Source organism: Marmota marmota, unplaced genomic scaffold (assembly GCF_001458135.2).
Source record: "Marmota marmota marmota unplaced genomic scaffold, marMar, whole genome shotgun sequence".
Taxonomy (NCBI): domain Eukaryota; kingdom Metazoa; phylum Chordata; class Mammalia; order Rodentia; family Sciuridae; genus Marmota; species Marmota marmota.
The window spans coordinates 5,475,306-5,496,340 of record NW_026000020.1 but is presented as its reverse complement, the minus strand read 5'-3'; the positions used below and the strand labels follow the sequence as shown (position 1 = coordinate 5,496,340).

Below are 21,035 nucleotides of genomic sequence, written 5' to 3'. Positions count from 1 at the left end.
TTACATGAAATATCAAACTAATAAAAACTCAGCATCTAATTGGTTTCCCTGATTAGTGTATTCTTACCTCGTTAAGAATGGCCCAAACAGCAGAGTTCTGAATGACTGACAGGCGAAAGGCCGAGATGGGGTTGAGGCTAGGATCTACCATTCCCTCCGCGACACCGTTCTCAAACTTTCCTTCAAAACAAAAATCAATATTTGCTGGACAGTCTGTGATAGCCACACATGAAACATCCCTGACTGAAGACGGGACAGGAATCCACCAAAATGTTTCTGTCCAGTGTCTCTAGTCAGGGCCTGGATGTCTTTCCCTACTCTCCTCCTTTCACTCAGCTTTAAGAGTTTTCAAGTAGGGTATGCTTAAAGACATTGGAAGAAACCTATTTAATTAGGTAGAACTATACTTTTGTTTAAATTAAAAAACAAAACAAAAATGTGTGTTCCTGCATCACCAACATTTTAGCAAATTGTGACTTGGAAAACCTTGCCAAAATAAGACCTACGTGACTCCGTCTGATTGCCTTCAAGGTTAAGTCAGGCATAACAAACCTCAGTGTTTGAATCAGGTCAAGAACACAGGCTGGCCTTGAGCAGGGGCTCAAGGCACATGTGTTCTTTCAAGGACTTGTCTGGAAGGGGCTGTGAAGGAGCACCTCATCTACAGTGTCAATTTTTAATGCTACCAGAAATGACAAGCTGAAATGGCTCTCCTAGAGAAGGAGTGAAGCCAGGATCTTCTGTCAAGGGGACATGTTCACTATTAAATTTTTCTTGCTGTAAGGAATACCTTCACAAAAAAAAAAAAACAGCATGCTTTCACAAGTGATGAGAAAATGGTTCCTTCAGGGTCAAAGTCATTTTAAGCCAAGGGCTGGCAAATGTTCTCCATAAAGGGCAGTCTCTGTGAGCCACCAGGAAAACTGAGGAAAGGAGGCAGGTACTAATATAAAAAGAAAAAACTCCCACAAATTCTTCATTGATGAAATTCAATATATAATAACAAGTATAATTTTTGTATACTATGGGTGTTCTAAGGAGGATTTTGAAATATAGAAATTTCTTTTTTACTAACACAGAGGTCCCAAATCACTGCTGGACCTGTAGTATGGGAAACCTATCTACTGTAAATGTGAATGGTAACTTTTGAAAGCACAGAAGTGCATTAAGAGTGTGATATTAAGAGTTCAAACAATGTTCACTGTCATCAAAGTGACTTGACTGCAACATTAGTTTGGCTGAATTCCTAAGAAGCATCATCAAGGCTGCAGCAAACACTGACTTTCAAAGCGATGATGATGGTGGAGGGCAGTTCTTCTCTGGAAAAATATCAGTCTTGGTCCTGAGCTCAAAATAACTGCAGTTGAACTTGCCCACTGCTGAGTCAATGAACTGCTGCAGTTAGGACAAGCCAGAATATTCAGTTCCCGTGCCTGCCAAAGTGTCACAGAACTGACCCCGGCCAAATCCGTAAGAGCAAATGAAGCTCACGGCTGACACTTTGGCTCAATGACACATGACAGATTCAAATATTTTCTGCAAAGTATCTGGCTGGTGAATATTAGAATCAATAACCACAGACTTCAGGCACCACATATTTCCATGAGCTCTGTAAATTAATGCAGCTAAGCAGCCTTCTCCTCCCACGTATTTTAACCACCATTTGTTACAACTTAGTAGATTCCACTTCAGGTTGAACTGGATTTGTGTTTTCGTAACTGTGTGAAAACATTCTTGCCTGTGGTTGTTCCCAACAGACTAATCCTGAGGAACAGCTCTTCAGTCACTTTGACTCCAAGCAACAACTCAGCAGTGCTGGGGACACCTGTCAACCATCAGGGTCCACGGAAACCACTCAAAGCCACTTGCTTTGCTTTGTTTTTTTTTTTTTTTTTTTAAAGATTTTTTTAAAATACTTTTTTAGTTGTCAATGGACTTTATTTATTTACATGCAGTGCTGAGAATCGAACCCAGTGCCTCACACATGCTAGGCCATCGCTCTGTCACTGAGCCACAACCCAGCCCTAGCTTAGCTTCTTGACTAAGGACGTTGCTCCCAGTGTCCTTGACTCTTTAAGAAGCTGTTTTTGCTAAAAACCTCATTGTCGTAAATGAGTTAATTTTCTCTGCACACATTTATTTGGCTGCTGCAATTAGACATGATTTAATTAACTCACAATTGATAAGTGGTTTTTCTCGCTCGGTTAACAAGCTGCTTGAAAACACTTTGGTAATAGCATCATTTCTTTTCAATTTTGTCAAGAAATTCTGCCATAAGACATTCTGTTTTAAATTTTCTAATTTTTTGACCACACTCTCCCCGGGCAGTTGGGAATCCTGCTGGGCTGAGTCTGAGACACACAGCACAATGCCCACCATGACCTGCCACTTAATTTTGCCTGATGCCCCACATTCCAGTGAGTTCAAAAGCACAATGCTGAACGTCCTCGTCTTGGCACCATGGGAAGCACTGGCAGTCTGTTTTTAGTTACACACTTTGGTGACGGGTGTGGCACGTGCAACTGTTTACAAATGCTTCTTGGTGTCTAGAACACTGAGCTGGGGCACAACCAGCGAAGCACGGCCCTCATGGCTGCTGCATGTGCTCACTCATCCGCAGTGTGGCCAAGGCACTCGCAGACAGACCCAAGCAATGGCATGGCTGTGCTCTGCGTGACTTCCTGGGAGGTGAAATCTGAAGTTTATTTGTTCTGCATGTCACACTTTATTCTATTTTTTAACTACTTAAAAATGAAAATGAAAACAAACATTCTTAGTTCATGGGCCACTCAAAAACAGACAGTGGGCCAGATCTGACTGCCGAGCTACCTGCAAGGGACCGACAGACTACCAGTATGCCAAGGCACACCAAACCCACGGCAGGTGATGACTACGCTGGTTCCTACAGTAAATGGTGGACTTGTAAGCTACAGTAAATGGTGGACTTGGAAGCTTACAAGTCCACCATTAATTCAAAAATTAATAATAAGCTTATTTCATAAAAGTCTGTCTACACTTTGTGCTGGATGGGGGTCGAGTATGTGTGACATACAAGGATTACTGAGTACTGAACGGGGCAGGGGATTCAGAGTTGAAAACTACAGTGCAACTTGGAGCATTTTAACTAAAGCAACATCTAACACCATTTCCTGATGAGCTCATTTCTTTAGAAAATTAACGACCAAAGCAGCAGGAAGATGGAAAGAACGAACAGAGCCACACGCTCACCCATGGAAACCCACACAGGAACGCAACCACACAGATGAATGTCACGCAAGGGGACATTCATCCCTCTCTAGTTCATGGGCCACTAGAGAGGGACGTTCGTATCATAATTTTAAAGGATGTACTGTGCATTTGCAGATCTGTGCGTGGAATACTTCTGTAAGGAACAAGCACCGCAAGACCTGCTGCTGAAGCCCTGGGTACAACAGGCAGGAGAGGAGGAGGCACAGTCGGTTTTTAAACTGGCCTTTGGAACCATGGGCCAGCCTTCTTTTCAAACAGCAAAATTAGCCTCTGTCTGAAACCCAACTATCCACAAGACTGAAAGATGGAAAGAAGGAAAAAGTGAAGGAGGAGATCACCAGAGTGACTAGAATCTGGCACTGGAGTCCGGGCTCCTGGCACTAGAAGGGACACAGGACTGCTAGGTCCTGCAGTCTGTAGGCTCCTCCTGCCCCGCCCTGGCAGGGCCCTTGCCCTCTTCCACCGTTTCTCTGCAGAAGGCTCCTTTGCCTTCTCAGAACTTGAACCACTGAAATAAACAGTATTTCTTCCATCAGACCACTGTCCTCTTCAGGTAGCCAGCAGGGGCTCACCAACTGCCAGTGGACACCCTGTGATTTCCCACAATGCCTTCGGGCAGTCTGATCCCTCTGGATTCAGGCCCCTCTGCAGGCCACCCTGGGCACTGGCTCCCGCCTGAGGGGGCTCCTCTGTACTCTTTCCTGGCTCTCCTTGGTGAGTGTCCAGCTGGGCTCCAGGGTGGCCTGCACATAGCCATCGTCCTCCACTTTTTTACAACCCACTTCTCTACCACAGTCCATGGCGCCCTTAGCCTTGAACTTTCCCAAGTTCTGTTCCAAATTGGGCCCCTGAGGGAAGGCTGAGGAGTGCCCTGTCCTTCTGGTCTGCCTCTACCAGGGCAAAATCTGCACCCCACCCTGCCCCCACCATCTCCGGCAGGGAGAACACCCCTCTAGTTAGAGTGACACCTGCTTTGTGAGCGGAGTGCTGACTGTGACAGCCTTTGGTATTCTGGGATCACTTCCCAGTGTGCTAGTGACGTGGCTTTCTGGCTGCGGGTGGCCTACTGGTCCCTGCTGAGCAGCAGAGTGGGGGCCAGGGTGGGTCAGCCGGATGCACACAGCCAGCATGGCCTACTATCACGCAAAGCACAGGGCCTGAGGCATTCCCACTGTTGTCCTTTGGTGGCCAGGCCTGGGCAAGGTATGGACATCTGCTGCAGGAGCCGCTGCACACAAGGCTAATAGCATTACTATCTTTCCAAACCCTACTTAGCATAAACTTGGACCAACAGCATTGATACATTTTTCAAACCCTAATTAAGGTGGACCAGCAGCAGTGAACCGAGGGCACACTGGGCGGGTCCTCTCGGCACCGCAGGAGTCCTGCACCTGTTCTTCAATGCATCCTGCCCTTACACTCGTCCTCCTGCTCTGTGGACTCAATCTTCAAATTCACGGGAACCCAGAAAGAAGAGGAAACTGAAGATGAGCTGCCGGGGTCTCTGCCACACTGGAGGGCGTGGCCTGCCAGTAAGAGCGCGGCACTTCCGCTGCCTGCACTTGTGCAGACCCCTCCTGTGGGCAGCAGCAGGGAGGGAATCCCGTTTCCTCTCAAAACCCTGGTTTCACGGGAACAAGGAGGCCGAACAAGGGTGACAGCCAGGCCCAACCTTGTTACCCAAAATGCCTGGGTCTGAGCTTCCATCTCTATCCCATGAGTGGAGGTTGGGTAGAGACTGGAGCTGCTCTCGTCTAGAACAGAGTTGGCGACAATGACAGTGGCATCTGAGAACAGACCACGGCCCTGACCTAGCAGCTGGCAGGAGAGCCCTGCGCTCTGGGCTGCACCTGGCAGAGCAGACCTCCTACCAATGAGCACAGGCAGGGAAGTGACAGAGGGCCTGGTTCAGTACTGCAGACCGAGGACACTGCAGGTTTAGTAGATTCCCATGAATAAGAGCTTCTCACGTACACCCCCGCCCCCGCCCCAGGACAATCTTGAGTTTTAAACACTTTTTTTTAATGATTTCACCAGCTACAGCTGTTTGTCTGGGGAAGGTCTGTTAGGCCCTCACACCACTACTCACTGCAGCGCACGCCTTACAGGAGAGTTTTTTATACTCAGATGACAAATATCAAACGCTCTTTATTTCTGAGGGGCTTTTCAGTTACACGAGGTCCTCAGTTTGACAACTCGTAAGCTCTCTTCAGAGTCTAAGTACACGTGAGTTCATGGTATAGGCGGTCACTGTCATCAAATTTCTGCAGCGCTATTAAATACACATGTCTCTGTTTCCTATGCTGCTTTCATAATCTAGAACAACTCTCAAAAATTAAATAACTGGTAGGTAACAGGGGTCAAAAATGTCTTGGATACTCAACTAGTTTTGCATACATGTCTAGAGATGGCCCGCGCATGAAGATAACTAGCGTCATCCTGCCTGCCAAAACCACAGGGATACCACTTCGGGGGGAGCCCTTCCTCAGCTGGGTGATGTATACCACAGGTAACTGCTCTAGGGGGCGCCCGAGGAAGGCCTCGCCCTCCAGACCTACAGGCCAACTGGCCAACCTTCTCCCTTCCTGTGTGGTGTGGCACTGGGAGGTGGTGCAGCCGCCAGCTGGTGGGGCCTAATGAAGCATGGAACTGTTTTAAAATGAAATGTCTCCTCATTCACTGAATCAGCATCTACCAAGTGACAGGAGACACAGGGACAATGTGGTGGACCATCTACTGTTTTTAACAACACCTCTGAGCATAGGCAGCTACCCAGACTGATCCCACTGAATTTGCCCCTCTCCCCAGGGTGACAGAGAGGAGCTATGAGAGGGTCACACAGCAGAGGCGCGGGGCGCCGTATGACACAGAGGAGGAGTGCTGAGCTGGTGAGGGAGGGTGCTGCAGGGTGGGCCTTGCGTGTCCCCCCAAGGCCCACATGCTCCAGGTTTGGTCTCCAGCTCTGTCATTCCTGGGAGGTAATGGGACAGTTAGTTGGTGGGGCTTAGTGGAAGGAAGTTAGGTCACAGGGAGTGTGCCCCTGAAGGGGACATTGGGACAGCCATCATTTCCCAGTCTCTCTCCCTGCTTCTCTATCACACACTCCCACCATGACTAATGCCTCCGCCATAGGCCCTAAAGCAATAGGCCAACCAACCATGGAGAGAAACCTACAAAACTGTGAATCAAACAAAAATGTTCTCTTTCTAAGGTGATTTCCACAGGTGTTTTGTCATAGCTACAGAAAACTAACAGAAGTGAGGGGGCATTCATCAGGAGGAGAAACCACAAAGGATCAGTTGAGGCAGTGTCCTCGGTCTGCAGGAAACAGCTACACGGCTGCACATAGGGCAGGAGGCACTGACTGGAGGAACAGCAGCCTCGGGTCTGGAGATACAAAGACTAAGAGGAAGGAAACAGGAAGTGAAGGGGGATAGGGGATAAGGACTCTGACAGGGGAAAGTCACTGAAGATTCTGCCAAGGTCCACACTGTTGTCAGGACCATCACTGAGGTGACCAACACAGCCCCAGCTCTGAGATAGACACAGAGGGCACAGGGCATCCTCATAGATGGGGCAATTTGGGGCTCTCAGGTAGGGAGAGGGGGTGTAGAGCATGACTCCAAAGGAGAAGTTCAGCAACCAGATGAACAAGGACAGCAATGGCCAGTGAAGAAATGCCAGTGTTACAGGTGCTCAGAACAGGTGGCGATGGCCGCCCAACGTCTCTGGCCATCTCCACACAGACCTGAGGCTCAGTAGCAGAGTTCGACCAATAAGAGACAAAGGGCAAGAGGCAGTGGCCGCAGACTCGCTGTCAGTGAGGACCAGCAATGACATGGCCCGTGGGGGGCAGTGAAGGTGCCTTTGATGCCAAACCCACACTGCTAATCGCCATCTTAAGTTGTTTAAAAGCTAATAAGAGTTTGAAATTACTTTAGGAATAGGTTCAGAAAAATAAAAGACATTGTACTAAAGTAGGTATTACCTATTCTGAAATAGCCATCTTCTAATCGTTTGTCTTTGGTTTCTTTGCTTATTTCCAAACCTTCTCTCTGAAATAAAACCAAAGTATTAATTTACAAGTAATTGCTTCTATTGAAAATAGACGTGAGTCATGAAAATGTCTTCACAAACTCAAGTGGCACTTGGGGCGCAGCTCTCTCCAGAGAGCAGTATCAGTCACCAAAAAACTGATCAGTAAAGGTGCTTTGTTTACCCATCATCTGAATCTGGATATAAAATATTGATGGCTGGAAAATTAGACACTAAATCTTGTACAGCAGTCAAGAACGTGTGTTGACTTGAAAGAAACCAGGTATTTCTAACAGAAAAATAAATTAATTTTGTATATTCACCAACAGGTACTTAAATGCCCAGTGGTATCTGGAGACTCAAAATAGAAACACCAAGTAAACACTGAAGTAAACAGTCTTTTTTTTCCCTAGAACAAATGTCCACATTATTTTCCAACAGAAAACAAAACGAAGACTCTGTGAATGAGGACATGGGCCAATATGCTGGGGCTCCATATTTCAAGACAATTTTAGATCACCACCCACTGGAGTCCTACGGACAGGGAGTGTCTTTCATCTCATTAACAAGAACAGCCTCACACCAGGGCTAAAGGATCAACTCTTCGGAAAGGGAGAGAGGAAGGAATTGTTGTACCTTAAGTGGCAAAACTTCAACAGTTGTGTTGAGCAGAATATCTCCTGGATGCTCCTGGTTGCCACTGTGGAAAAGATAACTGAAATGCAGACAGAAGAATGTGTGTCGGTTATTAGAGAAAGTTTTCATAGGAAAAGTGCTAGTCACAGCAAGTTCAAAGACTAATTACAGCCAATACAAATAATTTCAGTATTAGGAGAATGAAACTAAAGAGAGCCTCTTCCAAACACCTGAACATCATGTGTCACTATTTCAAATATTTGAAAAATCATGACTTACGCAACATACTGAGATAAACCTAACACACACTTGGTGTGAGCATGACATCCTTATGCTCTGACATTCTCAGAACTAAATAGTGGGTATTTGTAAGTGTGGGAGGAATGGGACCAGATAGGAAGCAAGAAGTATATCTCAATACAAACCTAACTTAGGGTGAGTTGCAGTGACTGATTAAAAGTTTAGGCTTAGCAGTCACAGAGACCTGATCCCTTGAGTGACTTTCACTAGTTTTCTTAGTTTCTTCCACCTCCTACAGATATCCCCACCTTCCACTATTTCAAGGAGTTTATGAGAACCATCAAGAAAGCACCTGCGTGTTGAAAATAATCAGCCAGGTGTAAGTTACAGGTGATGACAGGATTGACAAAAGGATATTTGTAAACAAAAATCACCTGTGATGACAACTGATATTTAAAATTATACCTATCATTTTCCCATGAGAAAGACCTGTGTGTGTGTGTGTGTGTGTGTGTGTGTGTGTGTGAGAGAGAGAGAGAGAGAGAGAGAGACAGGGTCTCTGTTGGAGAGAGAGAGAGAGAGAGAGAGAGAGAGACAGGGTCTCTGTTGTCCAGAATGAACTCCTGGGTTTAAGTGATCCTTCCACCTCGGCACCCCACGTTGCTGGGGCTGCAGGTGGGGATGCTTTTCCAGAAGGCACCTTGGCTTGGAACACTGATCACACAACTACAGACCCTTCACTATCTGCTAAACAGGCCCAAGCTGGGGCGAGGGCAGCCACATTAAGAGCACGTGAATGTAATCTGGACTTAGACTGAGTCAGAGATGTTCACCAGGTGACAATTTACTGCGGAACAACTCCAAACCAACCAGAAGTTTAGCAATGGATGAAGGAATTGATGGGGTGTTAAGTGGTCACTGAAATGCTCAGGACAGACTGGAACAGAAAAATATACAATACAAAAATTACCCATGGACTCTGACCCAAAGCAGAAGCATACAGGAGTACCAATAAAAACAATGTGCCAACCCAGCCATGATGGTGGCTTTGGGGTAGGGATTTTTTTTTTTCTGACTCTTCACACTTTTAAATTTTTTAATAAGGAACACATATGCAATCTGGAAATATTTTTATAATGTATCATTTCTATAATGACGACTACAACCCTCCCCTTAGCAAATAATGCACTGCAGGGATCAGGGAGTGGTTCCTTTTCTCTGTCCTAGGATCGGTGGGCTCCATACACAGTAGGAAATTCATATCACCACAATTCCAGAAGAACTGTGTCACTACGTTATATTGTCCTCTCAACCACGTAACTGTAAGGTCAAAATTACCTGACAGAGGGTTATTGCAAAAATACTGGCTGTAAAGAAATTTAACCTCCAATATGTAATTTCTTTATCAGATTTTTGATGGACACTTTTTCATTTGCTAAATATTATATTATATATAGAAAACATATAGATGTATATATAAAAACACAATACATAGAATAACGTTTTCTTTTCCTGATTTCAAAAGCAAATTGCCCGCTGAGACTTCCACTTGGGAAGGCTAGATGCAGGTAGTTTCCCTCTTCCTCCCTCTAAACCCAACTGAAGCCCTGGACTCTGTCAGACTTGAGAAGACCAGGGCAGCGAGAGAATGACAGCCTGTGAGGGATCAGGGGGCCAGGGAACAACAGGCTGAACGGTAGGTTTTCTTTCAACTAATACGCTCTAGACTCAGAGCCAGAGAAGCCAGCAACCTGGAAATGCCACCAGGATCAGAAGCAAAAGTCCCCCAAAGGCTGCTGTCGGCCTAAGGATGAGGAGGAGCACAGCCCAGCAAGATAACCTTCAGACCCAAACACGGAAGAGCGCTGCAAAGGCTGAGCAGGAGCTGGCCTTCCACACTCACCAGGCCATGCCACAGGGCTCCACGGCCACCTAGGGGTGGCACGCCAGGCAACGGCACAGGAGAACAGGGACAAGGCTCACCTGCCCCAGCCAGCCAGTCGGCATCAGCACAGGTCTAGTGGGGCCACCCTATCAGGGAGTGCCTTCCCTCTGCAGGTGTCCATAAAACAAACCAGAGAACCAGACTGCCACCTGATGGGGAGCAGCTCCCCTCCCTGCAGGAGCCACGCTGGAGGAAGCCGCCCAAGCGAAATGTTTAAAGAAGACTCAGTCTCATAACATTATGCCCAAAACGTCCAGTTTCCTATTTTAAAAAAGCACTCATTGCATCAAAAACAAGAAACAGTCGCTGACCTTTCTACATTGACTGGCTTATCAAATTTGAACAAGATGTAGTCTCCAGCTATTGGGGTGATGGCCCAGAAGAAATCCTCCCCCATGTACGTTTTCTCCAGTGTGTGTCCTTGGTAAACCTTCAAGGAAGTAGACACCTCGGCAGGAGGGTTGACATGGATCTTGAGAAGTAATGGTTTCATGTAATCTTTATCCTAGCAGGAAAGAGATACACCATTAAACAACACATGCAGAAAATTACCAGCTATACACTGAACAACAAATGATACATCATGAGAAAATCAAATCAAATCACTAACCGTGAGTTTCTGGATTTTTCCCGACAGTGATGAGTGCAGACCAACGTGTTGGAAAAGGGATGGTCTGAAGCGAATGCGTAGGTTTGCTTTCTGTCTATCACAATGTTTCTAAATATTAAAAAAAAAAGTACTATTGTTACATGATAAAGTGAGACCTTGTCTTTATCTGGAAAAATGAGAAGTCCTTTAGAAGAACATTAAAATCACAATTCCAGGGCATGTGATTTTTATGGTCCTCTTTGAGGTGTGAAGAGATTGCTGCACACCTGACAAAAGGCCACGATCCAGGTTTTAAAAATGGCAACAATAGGGGCTGAGGATGTGGCTCAAGCGGTAGCATGCTGGCCTGGTATGCGCGGGGCACTGGGTTTGATCCTCAGCACCATATAAAAATAAAATAAAGATGTTATGTCCACCGAAAATTGAAAAATAAATATAAAAAAATGGTAACAATAAGCCCAGCTAAGGGAAGAGCAGAGGGCTGGTTTCACCCATCCTTCAAGGCAGGTCAATAAAGATTTAATTTTGAAGGTTAAAATGCACCAACTTTGGAGGTTCCAAAATATCTTCAAATCAGGTAATATAATAAAGAATTTGCCAAATATATATATTTTTATTTGTGTTCTTTATTTTTTCTTTTTTTTTAATTGGTTGTTCAAAACATTACAAAGCTCTTGACATACATATTTCATACATTAGATTCAAGTGGGTTATGAACTCCCATTTTTACCCCAAATACAGATTGCAGAATCACATCAGTTACACATCCACATTTTTACATAATGCCATATTAGTAACTGTTGTATTCTGCTACCTTTCCTATCCTCTACTATCCCCCCTCCCCTCCCCTCCCATCTTCTCTCTCTACCCTATATACTGTTATTCATTTCTCTCCTTGTTTTTTATTCCCATTCCCCTCACAATCTCAGATAATATAATAAAAAATCTGCAAGTACTAAGAGGCACACTGTTGGGAGGATGAAGATGGTGAACAGCTTTGTGTCCTATAATAAAAAATCCTGCAAGTCACACAGAAAATATAAGTTAAGGCCTATATCTTAAAAGTGGTTTGTTCAAATCAATTTATATGCTGAACTACTGTTAGAAAGTTCACAGATACTCCACTACTTCTCTGTGGTCCATGATTTGCTCTAAGAATTTATTGTTTGTGGGTTTTACTGTTGGTTTTTTAAACAAAGAGAACGTAACAATACCTCAAGGACCCCAGAAGGCAGAGTCCTAAAAACCTGCAGGCAGGATGATCAAACCTCCCAGGACACCGGCCTGAAGCCAATTTCACAAACGCCAATTTGTTACAATGAATGATAAGGCAACCCTCTAACAACAAGGCTTAGAATATTCACTCAACATTATGTGTTACAATTGGTAAGAATTCTGTCATTTTTATATTTTGATTATGCTTACACCAAATACATAAAAAGTTGAAGAATTATTCCCCCAGAGGCATGATTCAAATTGGACAAGGAAATAGATGTATTTTTTTCCTTTTTAGTTGTAGATGGAAACAATCTCTTTATTTATTTATTTTTATGCGGTGCTGAGGATCAAACCCAGGGCCTCACGAGTGCAAGGCAAGCATTCTACCACTGAGCTACAATCCCAGCCCTCTATTTACTTTTTATACTAAGAATTTTGGAAAGAATTTGCTGTCTGAGTGACTAAAGCAAAAGCTATCATTCACTTACTTATCTGCCACCCTCATCCCAAAGGTGAGCACACTGCTATGTTGCTTGCAGTCAGACACCAGAAGTGCCTTGACTTATTATTTTGGCATAGGTATTACTTCTATCTTATTCATTATTCCAGATAGAGTCTGATTTGTCCCCAAAGTATTTGGAAAATATGGATTGGCAGAGAATAAGAAGACAAACTGAAACACCCACAGGACAGGTGGGATCAGTATCAACAGCCAATAATAACAGAACAGAGAAAGGCCACTGTCCTGCGACAGGCTTCCCTGCTTCATGGGGTTTCCCAATATTTTAAAAGTCTTCGCAACATTGGAAATTTTCACCAATTTGAGAAAGACCACAAGCAGTGGAAACACTGCCTTCTCCCAGCTGCCTCATTCAACTGCTCACTGGCCAAATCTGGCTCCCCAAAACCCACAAAAGCCACATTCATTCAGAACAAAATAGAGTCGCAACTCCCACCCGCCTCCCGCAGAATTAACTTACTGCATCTTTTTCAGGGTTACAGACTTTGACCCAGAGAATGTGGTCCAGGAGCCAATCGATGGGTTTCTCCTTATAGAACATAAATATGAATTCTACGATCAGAGTGAGGTCTGGCGCTTGGAACATTTTACCTGAAAAGACACTTACAGTCAATAGCTGCAATAAAGAAACAGGTTATCAAAATCATAAGTGAAATCTGAACACTAAGTACATTGATCAAAACTAGTGCTCTCAGCTACAAATCCCCCTATCTCCCACTTGCACCATCAAGAACAGACAAACTCGCTCTAGCTAGGCATCTACTCGCTCAAGCTGTCACCTGGGTATAAACAGAAGTAGTGACCTCCTGACATTATTACAAAATCTATCACTACTGGCTCAAAGGAGTCAAAGAGCAAGTCAGAGTCTTCTTTCATGTCTTACTAAGATTCTTCCTATAAAGAAAGGAACAAGAGAGGTTTAGGTAAAAAGAAAATTATCTAAATCAATAAATAAAAAAAGAACAATGAAAAGGAATCCCAATTGTGCTTTTAATAAAACCTTCACAAGATGTTTCTGAATTTAAATAAGTTCTGAGTTGAGTGACCAACAAGGTCAGAGGCCCAGGCTCTAAGACCTAACTTTTTAAAATAACATAGGAAGTGAAATGTCTTCTTCTGAGTACTTTTTAAAAACATGTAAATTTCCTTCAAGTCTGAAACTTGAAGCATATTCTCTTCATTGGATAATTTAGGAATATTAAACCTAAAAGGTCTTAAATGAGCACCCCAAGCAGTTAATGAAAGAAACAAAGTGATTAAAAAGGAACCCTCTCTGAATGCCAATCCTGGGGTGACAACGGAACTGCTGGGTGTCTGGAGAAGAAATCAGACATGCTCCTAGGATGGAGGCTGGCACGGTGTTGGTCTCTGGATACTCTAAACTCTGTCTGGGGCTGACTTTCATCTTTTCATACTAAGAAGCTAACATATGCTCAAAAACAATCCATTTCCATAGGGGGGAAAAAAGAAACTTTAGGATCAAAAAAAGCAATTGGTTTAAGATTCTGAGAATCAATTATTTTTCTGAAAAGTAGATAAATCTTATACTTTTCTTACCAATGAAGCCCAGCTGGGAAAATTCTAGAATCATCCATTCCTCAGAAGAAAGTTGGAGTGCAAAATTTTTTATAGTATTAAAATAATTCTGTTTGACAATAATGTCATCTTCAAGCTAGAGAAAATTGAACAATCATATTAATAACTCAAAAAATTAAGATTCAGATAGGACATTATTATGGAAAAACTCAAGCATACTTTCATCAGAAAAGTCAAGAAAACAATGGTCAAAAACAATGAAAATACAAAAAATAGACTTCACTAAACATATTCAGAAAATAAAATGGAAGACACACACACTGCGGTTCAACTAAATCACGCCTATTCTATGGGAATCACCATCCCTTTCTGTCAACAGGTCCCTTTTGGTTCTTTTATGATGCTGAAGATTTAACACTATTTTCCCCCTTTCAAAGGAAAATAAGTTTTGCAGTACTTTTAGTCATGAAGTTAAAGAAAAGCCAGCAGCTTTCCTTCTCTACCCTTACCCTGCTAGTTAACCTGTGTGAAAAGTTGAGTGGACATGCATTTGACACCTTCTGAATGCACATACAAACCAATATATGAGGTTCCCACCTGCTAAAGTTTGGATCTACTAACTTCCCAAAGGCCACGTGTTGAAGACTTGGTTCCCAGTCCATGGCACTATGGAAGGTAGTGGGGCCTTTAGGAGGTGCCTGGTGGAAGGAATCAGGTTATTGGGGGTGTGCCCTGAAGGGACTATTGGGACACTGGCCCCTCCTCTACCTCACTCTGCTTTCTGGCTGCCATTGGTCAATAATTTTGCTCCTTTGTACACTTTCCATCATGATGTTCTACTTTGCCAAAAGCCCAAAGCAACAGGGCCAAGCTGCCATGGACTGAAACTTCTGATACTGTGAGCCAAAAGTAACTTGTTCTCTTTGTAAGCTGATTGTCTCTCTGGTATTTGTTACAGTAATGTAAAGCTGACTCCCATACCATCCCTTGCGTCAGTTTTATAAAAAGGATCATACCATGACACTAACATTTTTCACTTAATACATCATGAGTATCTTACCAAGTAATAAACATCTACTGAAGTCATTTAGTTTAACAGTGTCTCATGGTTTATTCAGCTCTTCCCTGCTTACAAGCAGACATTCAGGTTGTTTCCTGGTTATTGTCCATACAATGCTGCAATACTTACACTTATACCTGCATGTTAGTGCATTTCATTCCTGTAGAACAGATCCCTAAAAGTTCCTTTTATATTAATAAACACCTACAAAATATTGAGAGCTGTGGCAATTCACAGAGTGCTAGTTCCCCTGGGCTTTGCCAGTGCCCAGTGCACTCTCTGTGTGGAGTGTTGGCCAATCCCAGAGAAAAGACAGAAATGGGGACCTTGGCCTGTGTAGAGCCCTCCTCCCCAGAGTCTCCTCTTACCAAACTTCATTTTGTTTCTGTTTCTGGCAGGACTCAGGTTTCAACCAGGGCCTTGTGCATGCTGGGCAGGCGCTCTACAACTGAGCTGCATACCTACCCTTTCCTCAAATATTAAAGCCACAAAAATATTTGATATCTGTAAGGTCCTTGATTAGCATGTGGCTGTCCATCTTAAATGACAGCCACCATTTAAGGCTTTCCCACCCAAGGACCTTTCTGAGAAAGGCTCACCACTCCCTCATACCAGCCCCATTCTTAACTGCCCACATTAGGACACACCAGCTCTAATCCCCGAGCCCTCCCATAAAAGTCCCAAACCTCAAGTTTGTGCTGCCTCTGTCTATGGAGAGATGGCCTTTATTTGTCAGCTCTGACAAACTCTTGTGCGTATCTCTGCCAAGTCTCCATCTTTTATTTCTTGCTGCCTGTCTCCCAGTTCCTCGCTTTCCTTTCAATAGCCTAAGAATATTTTTCCTTTTCTGATTTCAGTTATCATTTCTCATTACCTAAGTAATATTTGTCTTAGTGTTTGATTTTTCATGTACTACCAGTACTGCAGGTTTTCTTCTTCCTATCTATGAAGAAATATAGTGTTTGGAAAGGTATGCTATTGATGAGCTTGCCAACTATTTATTGAGCTTCTGTTGTGCTGTGGACGTTGTGACGAGTCCTAGGACATCATTGAACAGGAAAGACGCGCTTTACTTCCTTGGAGCCCAGAGGGGCTGAAGGGAAAGGCAGGCAAAGCACAGAGCAAAGTGACATTCAACCTTGCTTTTGGCAACAAGAGACACCTCCACTCATGCCTGACTGGCTATGCCCCACAGGAAGGACACAGAAGAGATGCATGGCAAGGATCCCCTCCGGCCCTTTAAGAACCACTGCGGCTGGCCGCCTCCCTGACCTGGGCCCCCAGGGCCTGCTCTCCACCTCACAGTTCTGTCTCCTCCTTAAGAGGACTATGTAAATGGAATCACAGTATGTAACCTCTGAGACTAGCTTCCTCATTCAGAACAATTCCCTAAGATCCAAGCTGTGGATCAACAGTTTGATTCTGTTGGTTGTTTAGTATCCTACATATGGATGTATCATCATGAAGTCACCTTATTGGCATCAGGTCAACACTGGCATTAGATCCGCCATTTCAGGTCGGGAGCCACTTTTATCTAAGGAATCCTGGGTTTTGATTTAGGAGACATTTTATCTAGAGATCCTGAGGAACTGCTGCTTGGCCTCCCACAGAACATGTGCCTACTAAAGGGTCCACCCCACCCCAACCCATGACATAACCCCTAAAGCAAGCTTGTGAAATTGCTCTTGCAGGCTATAAAGATGCTCTGTAAGTGACACTCACTTCTGCTCCCCTCAGAGGGACAGCCTTGTCAGTTTGCTCCATGCTCTGACAATAAATCTCGAGTGGGATTCTGGTGTGTGGTGTAGTTCTTGGACTTTGCGAGTGTCCTTTCACACCAGCTGAAGCATACCTGGGTGACCTGCAGTCTGGGGGCAATGAGAATACTGCTGCTCTGAAGACCCATGACAGATTGTTGGTGGACAGAGTGCTTCAATGACATCAATGTCTCATGGCAGGAGCCACCATGAAGACTGATGTGCCTCATTAGTAACTGCGAGTTTACAGAGGAAACAAGATACAAAATACTGTTTTTACACTACGCAAATGTAATACTGGAGAGGGGAATGCTCTATACACGTACCTGCTTAAATTTTTAAAAGCTAGAATGAGAAACTAAAAACTGTGGTGGGGGCTGGAGCTTTGGCTCAGAGGTAGCGCACTTGCCTGGCATGTGTGAGGCACTGGGTTCAATTCTCAGCACCACATATAATAAAATAAAGGTCTATCAACAACTAAAAAAATATTTTTAAAAAAATACTAGTGGTGGGGGCTGGGGATGTGGCTCAAGCGGTAGTGCGCTCGCCTGGCATGCTGTGCGGCCCGGGTTCGATCCTCAGCACCACATACAAAGATGTTGTGTTCGCCGATAACTAAAAAATAAATATTAAAAAAATTCTCTCTCTCTCTCTCTTTAAAAAAAAAAAAAATACTAGTGGTGGTCACCCATAGGGGAGGGAAGGAACCAGGGTAAAGAGTCAGGGATAAAAGTGAGATGTTGGTGACCGTACCTTCTTTTATAAAAGTTCTGATTTTGAAATGCTAGGCTCTATGTAAAAAAAAGAAAACTCTAAAAACTGAATATAAGCCAAAACAAACGGACCTAGTTTCATATCAAGTTGGCACCACGGTCACAAAGGATAAAGAACCACTCAGGTGACTTTCAGAAACCATACTTTGACTATATATACACATCATGATTTATTCTATGGAGAAGTAAGCACAAAGAAAGTTCAAACTGCATTTGGAAGTCTTATTGTTAGTAGTGATATTAATATTTTGAAATCATTCTAGAAACCATTTTACACTATACAACAAAAAATATATCAGGATCAATCATGCTATTACAAACTAAGACTTTCAGTGTAAGAGGAAAAGAAAGAAGTATAAAAAAATTAAATGAAAACCCTCTAATCACATCTGAACTGGAAATACCAATACACACTTGTGCAGTTTCTTTCTCTGAAAAACACCCTCTTCCTTGCTCCAAGTCCTAGAAGCAGAGACATAACAGCAACCAGCATCTCAAGTGCCAGATCATGTTCTTAGCCATCACATGCCTTTGAGAGGAGCAGGCACCTGAAAGTGACCTATTCCTGATCTGGGAAAGGAAACATGCAAGATGGGCCAGCCAAGGAAGTGATCAAAGATCCTGGACTTACAGAAAGGAAATAATAGCCAACCGATGAGGCTCTTCTTTATCACACTAGTGTACCAATGTGAGCATCGGTAAGAATAAAATTAATAGACAGAATCAAGCATTTATTCTGCCTTTTCTTATTGAACTATTTTTCAAAGTAACCAAATAGCTGAGAAAAGAAAATTCTTTATAGAAAAACTCGGCTTCAAGGAACATCAGTGAAGTAGAAAATTACCACTTGGGAACCTTTAATAAAATAATCTAGGGAGAGATCACCAGTGGAGACTGAAACCTTCAGAAAAGTGGATCCTGGGAGCTTCTCCTGGGGATGAGGCGGGTACACAGAGCCCACTGCCAACCTCAGCACCACTGTCAGGGGGGCCACCTCACAGGTGAGGTATCAGGAGAATACGGCACCCCATGAAGTGCCAGAACCATCTAAGTCTTCCAGAAAACACTGTCTTCCAGTCATCTGCAACGAAGCACTTTATGAAACCAGGAATGACAGTGTCATGGTAAACTTCATTCTGAGCTGCAGGCCTAACACCAGGACAGCTGGCATTCCCAGACCCCCTCGAGTGTGTGTCCTTGGTAGTGCCAAGCAACGCCCAACTCTGCTGCCTTTTTAAAGGAAGCCTCTGAAAGTCTTGAGTATGACATTCCCCTCTCCTGTAACCATGAAGCCACTTTCCTAGGGGATCACAGCAAGGTCTAGAATAAATTCCTTTGCTCCCTCGACCTTCATCCTAATACTTCAGATGTTCCCAGGTGACCTCTTTCCTTCATAAACTAACATATCAAAGGACTTTTTAGGCTAAGATGTTTTTAACACTAATACTCTGTAGGTGGATAATCTGACCTCATTAACAGAATTCTGCATAATTTAAGATTGTAAAGACTAAATATAAAGCAACTTCCTCTTTCCTGAGGCATAAGTTTGGGGAACACACAATAATTTTAAGAAAATTTATGGAATTCATATTAGGAACAGCTGAAAATTTAGAAACAATCTAAATGACCAGCAATAAGGTAATTATGATATCTGAATAACGGTACTTCAAGAAATAATTAAAAATTACATTTTAACAAATGTTAAAAATAACAAAACAGGCTATCAGTACGTACAGTCTGATCCTGTAACTGTAAGAGAGTTATTAGACATCAGCAAGAGAGTGGAATAGGGAACTCCAAGTCTGCTTCCTCCCCCACACAGACACAGATTTAAAATTGGTGCATTCAAAGCCGTCCCTTGGGCGTGGTACCGTGTGACTACAAAGAACTCTCAACTTCTGATTCTCCCTGGATCAAGAAAGGAGTAGATGTATCCCTAAAAAATGTAAGACATTGGATATATATCTCAAGGGACTAGTTTTTATCTTGTCTTAATCAAAGCAGGGAGTAGAACAGAGCACCACATCAAGGACCAAGAACAAAGGCTGTCCATTAGCACCAGACACTGCAGTACCACAGACAGACACTAGGTAGAGCTCCAGGACTATGGCGCTACCATAATCAAGCTGTCAAAAGTCAAGTCAAAAAAAAAAAAAATCTTCCACGCAGCATGAGAAAAGTGACCCATCATATACAAGAGAGTTTCTATTAGTGTCAGAAGACTTCTGAGAAGAAACACTGCAGGCTAGAAGGGACTAGGATGGTATATTCAAAATGCTAAAACCAAAATTACCAATGAAACAAGAATACCTGGCAAGAGAGAAGTTAAGACTTCCCAAGATAAGAGCTGAGTGAGTTCAGCACCAGGTGTCTTACTGATAAAGTCCTTCAGCTTGAAGTGAAAGAATGATAAATAGCAACAAACACTACAAAAATATAAAGCTCCCTGGCAAAAGTAAATATACAGACAAATATAGAATCCTGTAGTAAGGTAATACAGTTGCATAAGTCATTTTAAATCTTATACAGAATTTTTAAAACCAAAAGCATAAATGTAATCACAAATCTATTGTTAACAGATGAGCAATATAAGAGAGGTAATTGAGACAAAGAATAATAAAAGGCAAGGGGACAGATGTAAAGAAGTATGAATTTTATACTGAAGTTAAATTATCAGTTTAAATAACTTTAAGAGGTTATAACTTTAAGAGGTTTTGTGATTGCAGTGATACCACAAAGAAAACAGATATACACAAAGAGGAATGAGAAGGGAATCACCGAATATTATTATAAAAATCAATAAAACAAAAAAGAAGACAGCAAGGATTTTAAAAATGATCAACAAAATGGATAAAACTCTAGGTTGAGTGACTAAACAAAAAAAATGAAGACTCAAATAATTAAAATTGGTAATGAAAAGGGGAGCTACTTGGAGGCTGAGGCAGGAGGATTGTGAGCTCACGGACATCCTGGGCAGCAGAGCAAGACCCCGCCAGTAGAAAAGGAAGAAGCAGAGAAGCAGGAAGAAGCAGAGAAGCAGAAAAAAGAAGAGAAAGAGAAAAAAAGAGGAAGGATGAGGAGGGAAGTGATGAGGAAGGGGAGAAGAGGGGAAAGGAAAAATGAAAGAGGGCATTACAACTGGTAAAAGGGTTATAAAGATGACCAGTAATAATTATATGCCAACAAACTGGATAACCTAGAATCGTCAGGTAAGTCCCTACCAAGACTGACCATGGAGAAATAAAAAGTTGAACACACTTAAAACAAGGAGATTAAAGCAGTAATAATGAAAAATAAAATAAATGAATCTAAAAGAATATCTCCCCGCAAAGAAAAGCTTAGGACCAGAGAACTTGACTTAGGAGTTCTGCTAAGCATTTAAAGAATTGACATCAATTTGTCTCAAACTTTCCCAAGGAACTGAAGCAGAGAGAACACTTTCAAACACCTTGAGGT

General features: G+C 43.1%; 1 protein-coding gene across 1 annotated transcript in view; it reads right to left on the bottom strand.

Moving 5' to 3' along the window:
- The window catches only part of Mgat4a (alpha-1,3-mannosyl-glycoprotein 4-beta-N-acetylglucosaminyltransferase A), a 100,544-nt gene that overhangs the window by 5,645 nt on the left and 73,864 nt on the right, over nucleotides 1-21,035 (bottom strand). Inside the window, exons 8-14 of the mRNA XM_048810402.1 lie at nucleotides 14,011-14,125; nucleotides 12,914-13,044; nucleotides 10,716-10,823; nucleotides 10,417-10,610; nucleotides 7,921-7,999; nucleotides 7,238-7,304; nucleotides 68-180 (exon numbers count right to left, since the gene is read on the bottom strand). Of these exons, the coding sequence (XP_048666359.1) occupies nucleotides 68-180; nucleotides 7,238-7,304; nucleotides 7,921-7,999; nucleotides 10,417-10,610; nucleotides 10,716-10,823; nucleotides 12,914-13,044; nucleotides 14,011-14,125 (807 nt within the window). The remainder of the gene's footprint in view (nucleotides 1-67; nucleotides 181-7,237; nucleotides 7,305-7,920; nucleotides 8,000-10,416; nucleotides 10,611-10,715; nucleotides 10,824-12,913; nucleotides 13,045-14,010; nucleotides 14,126-21,035) is intronic.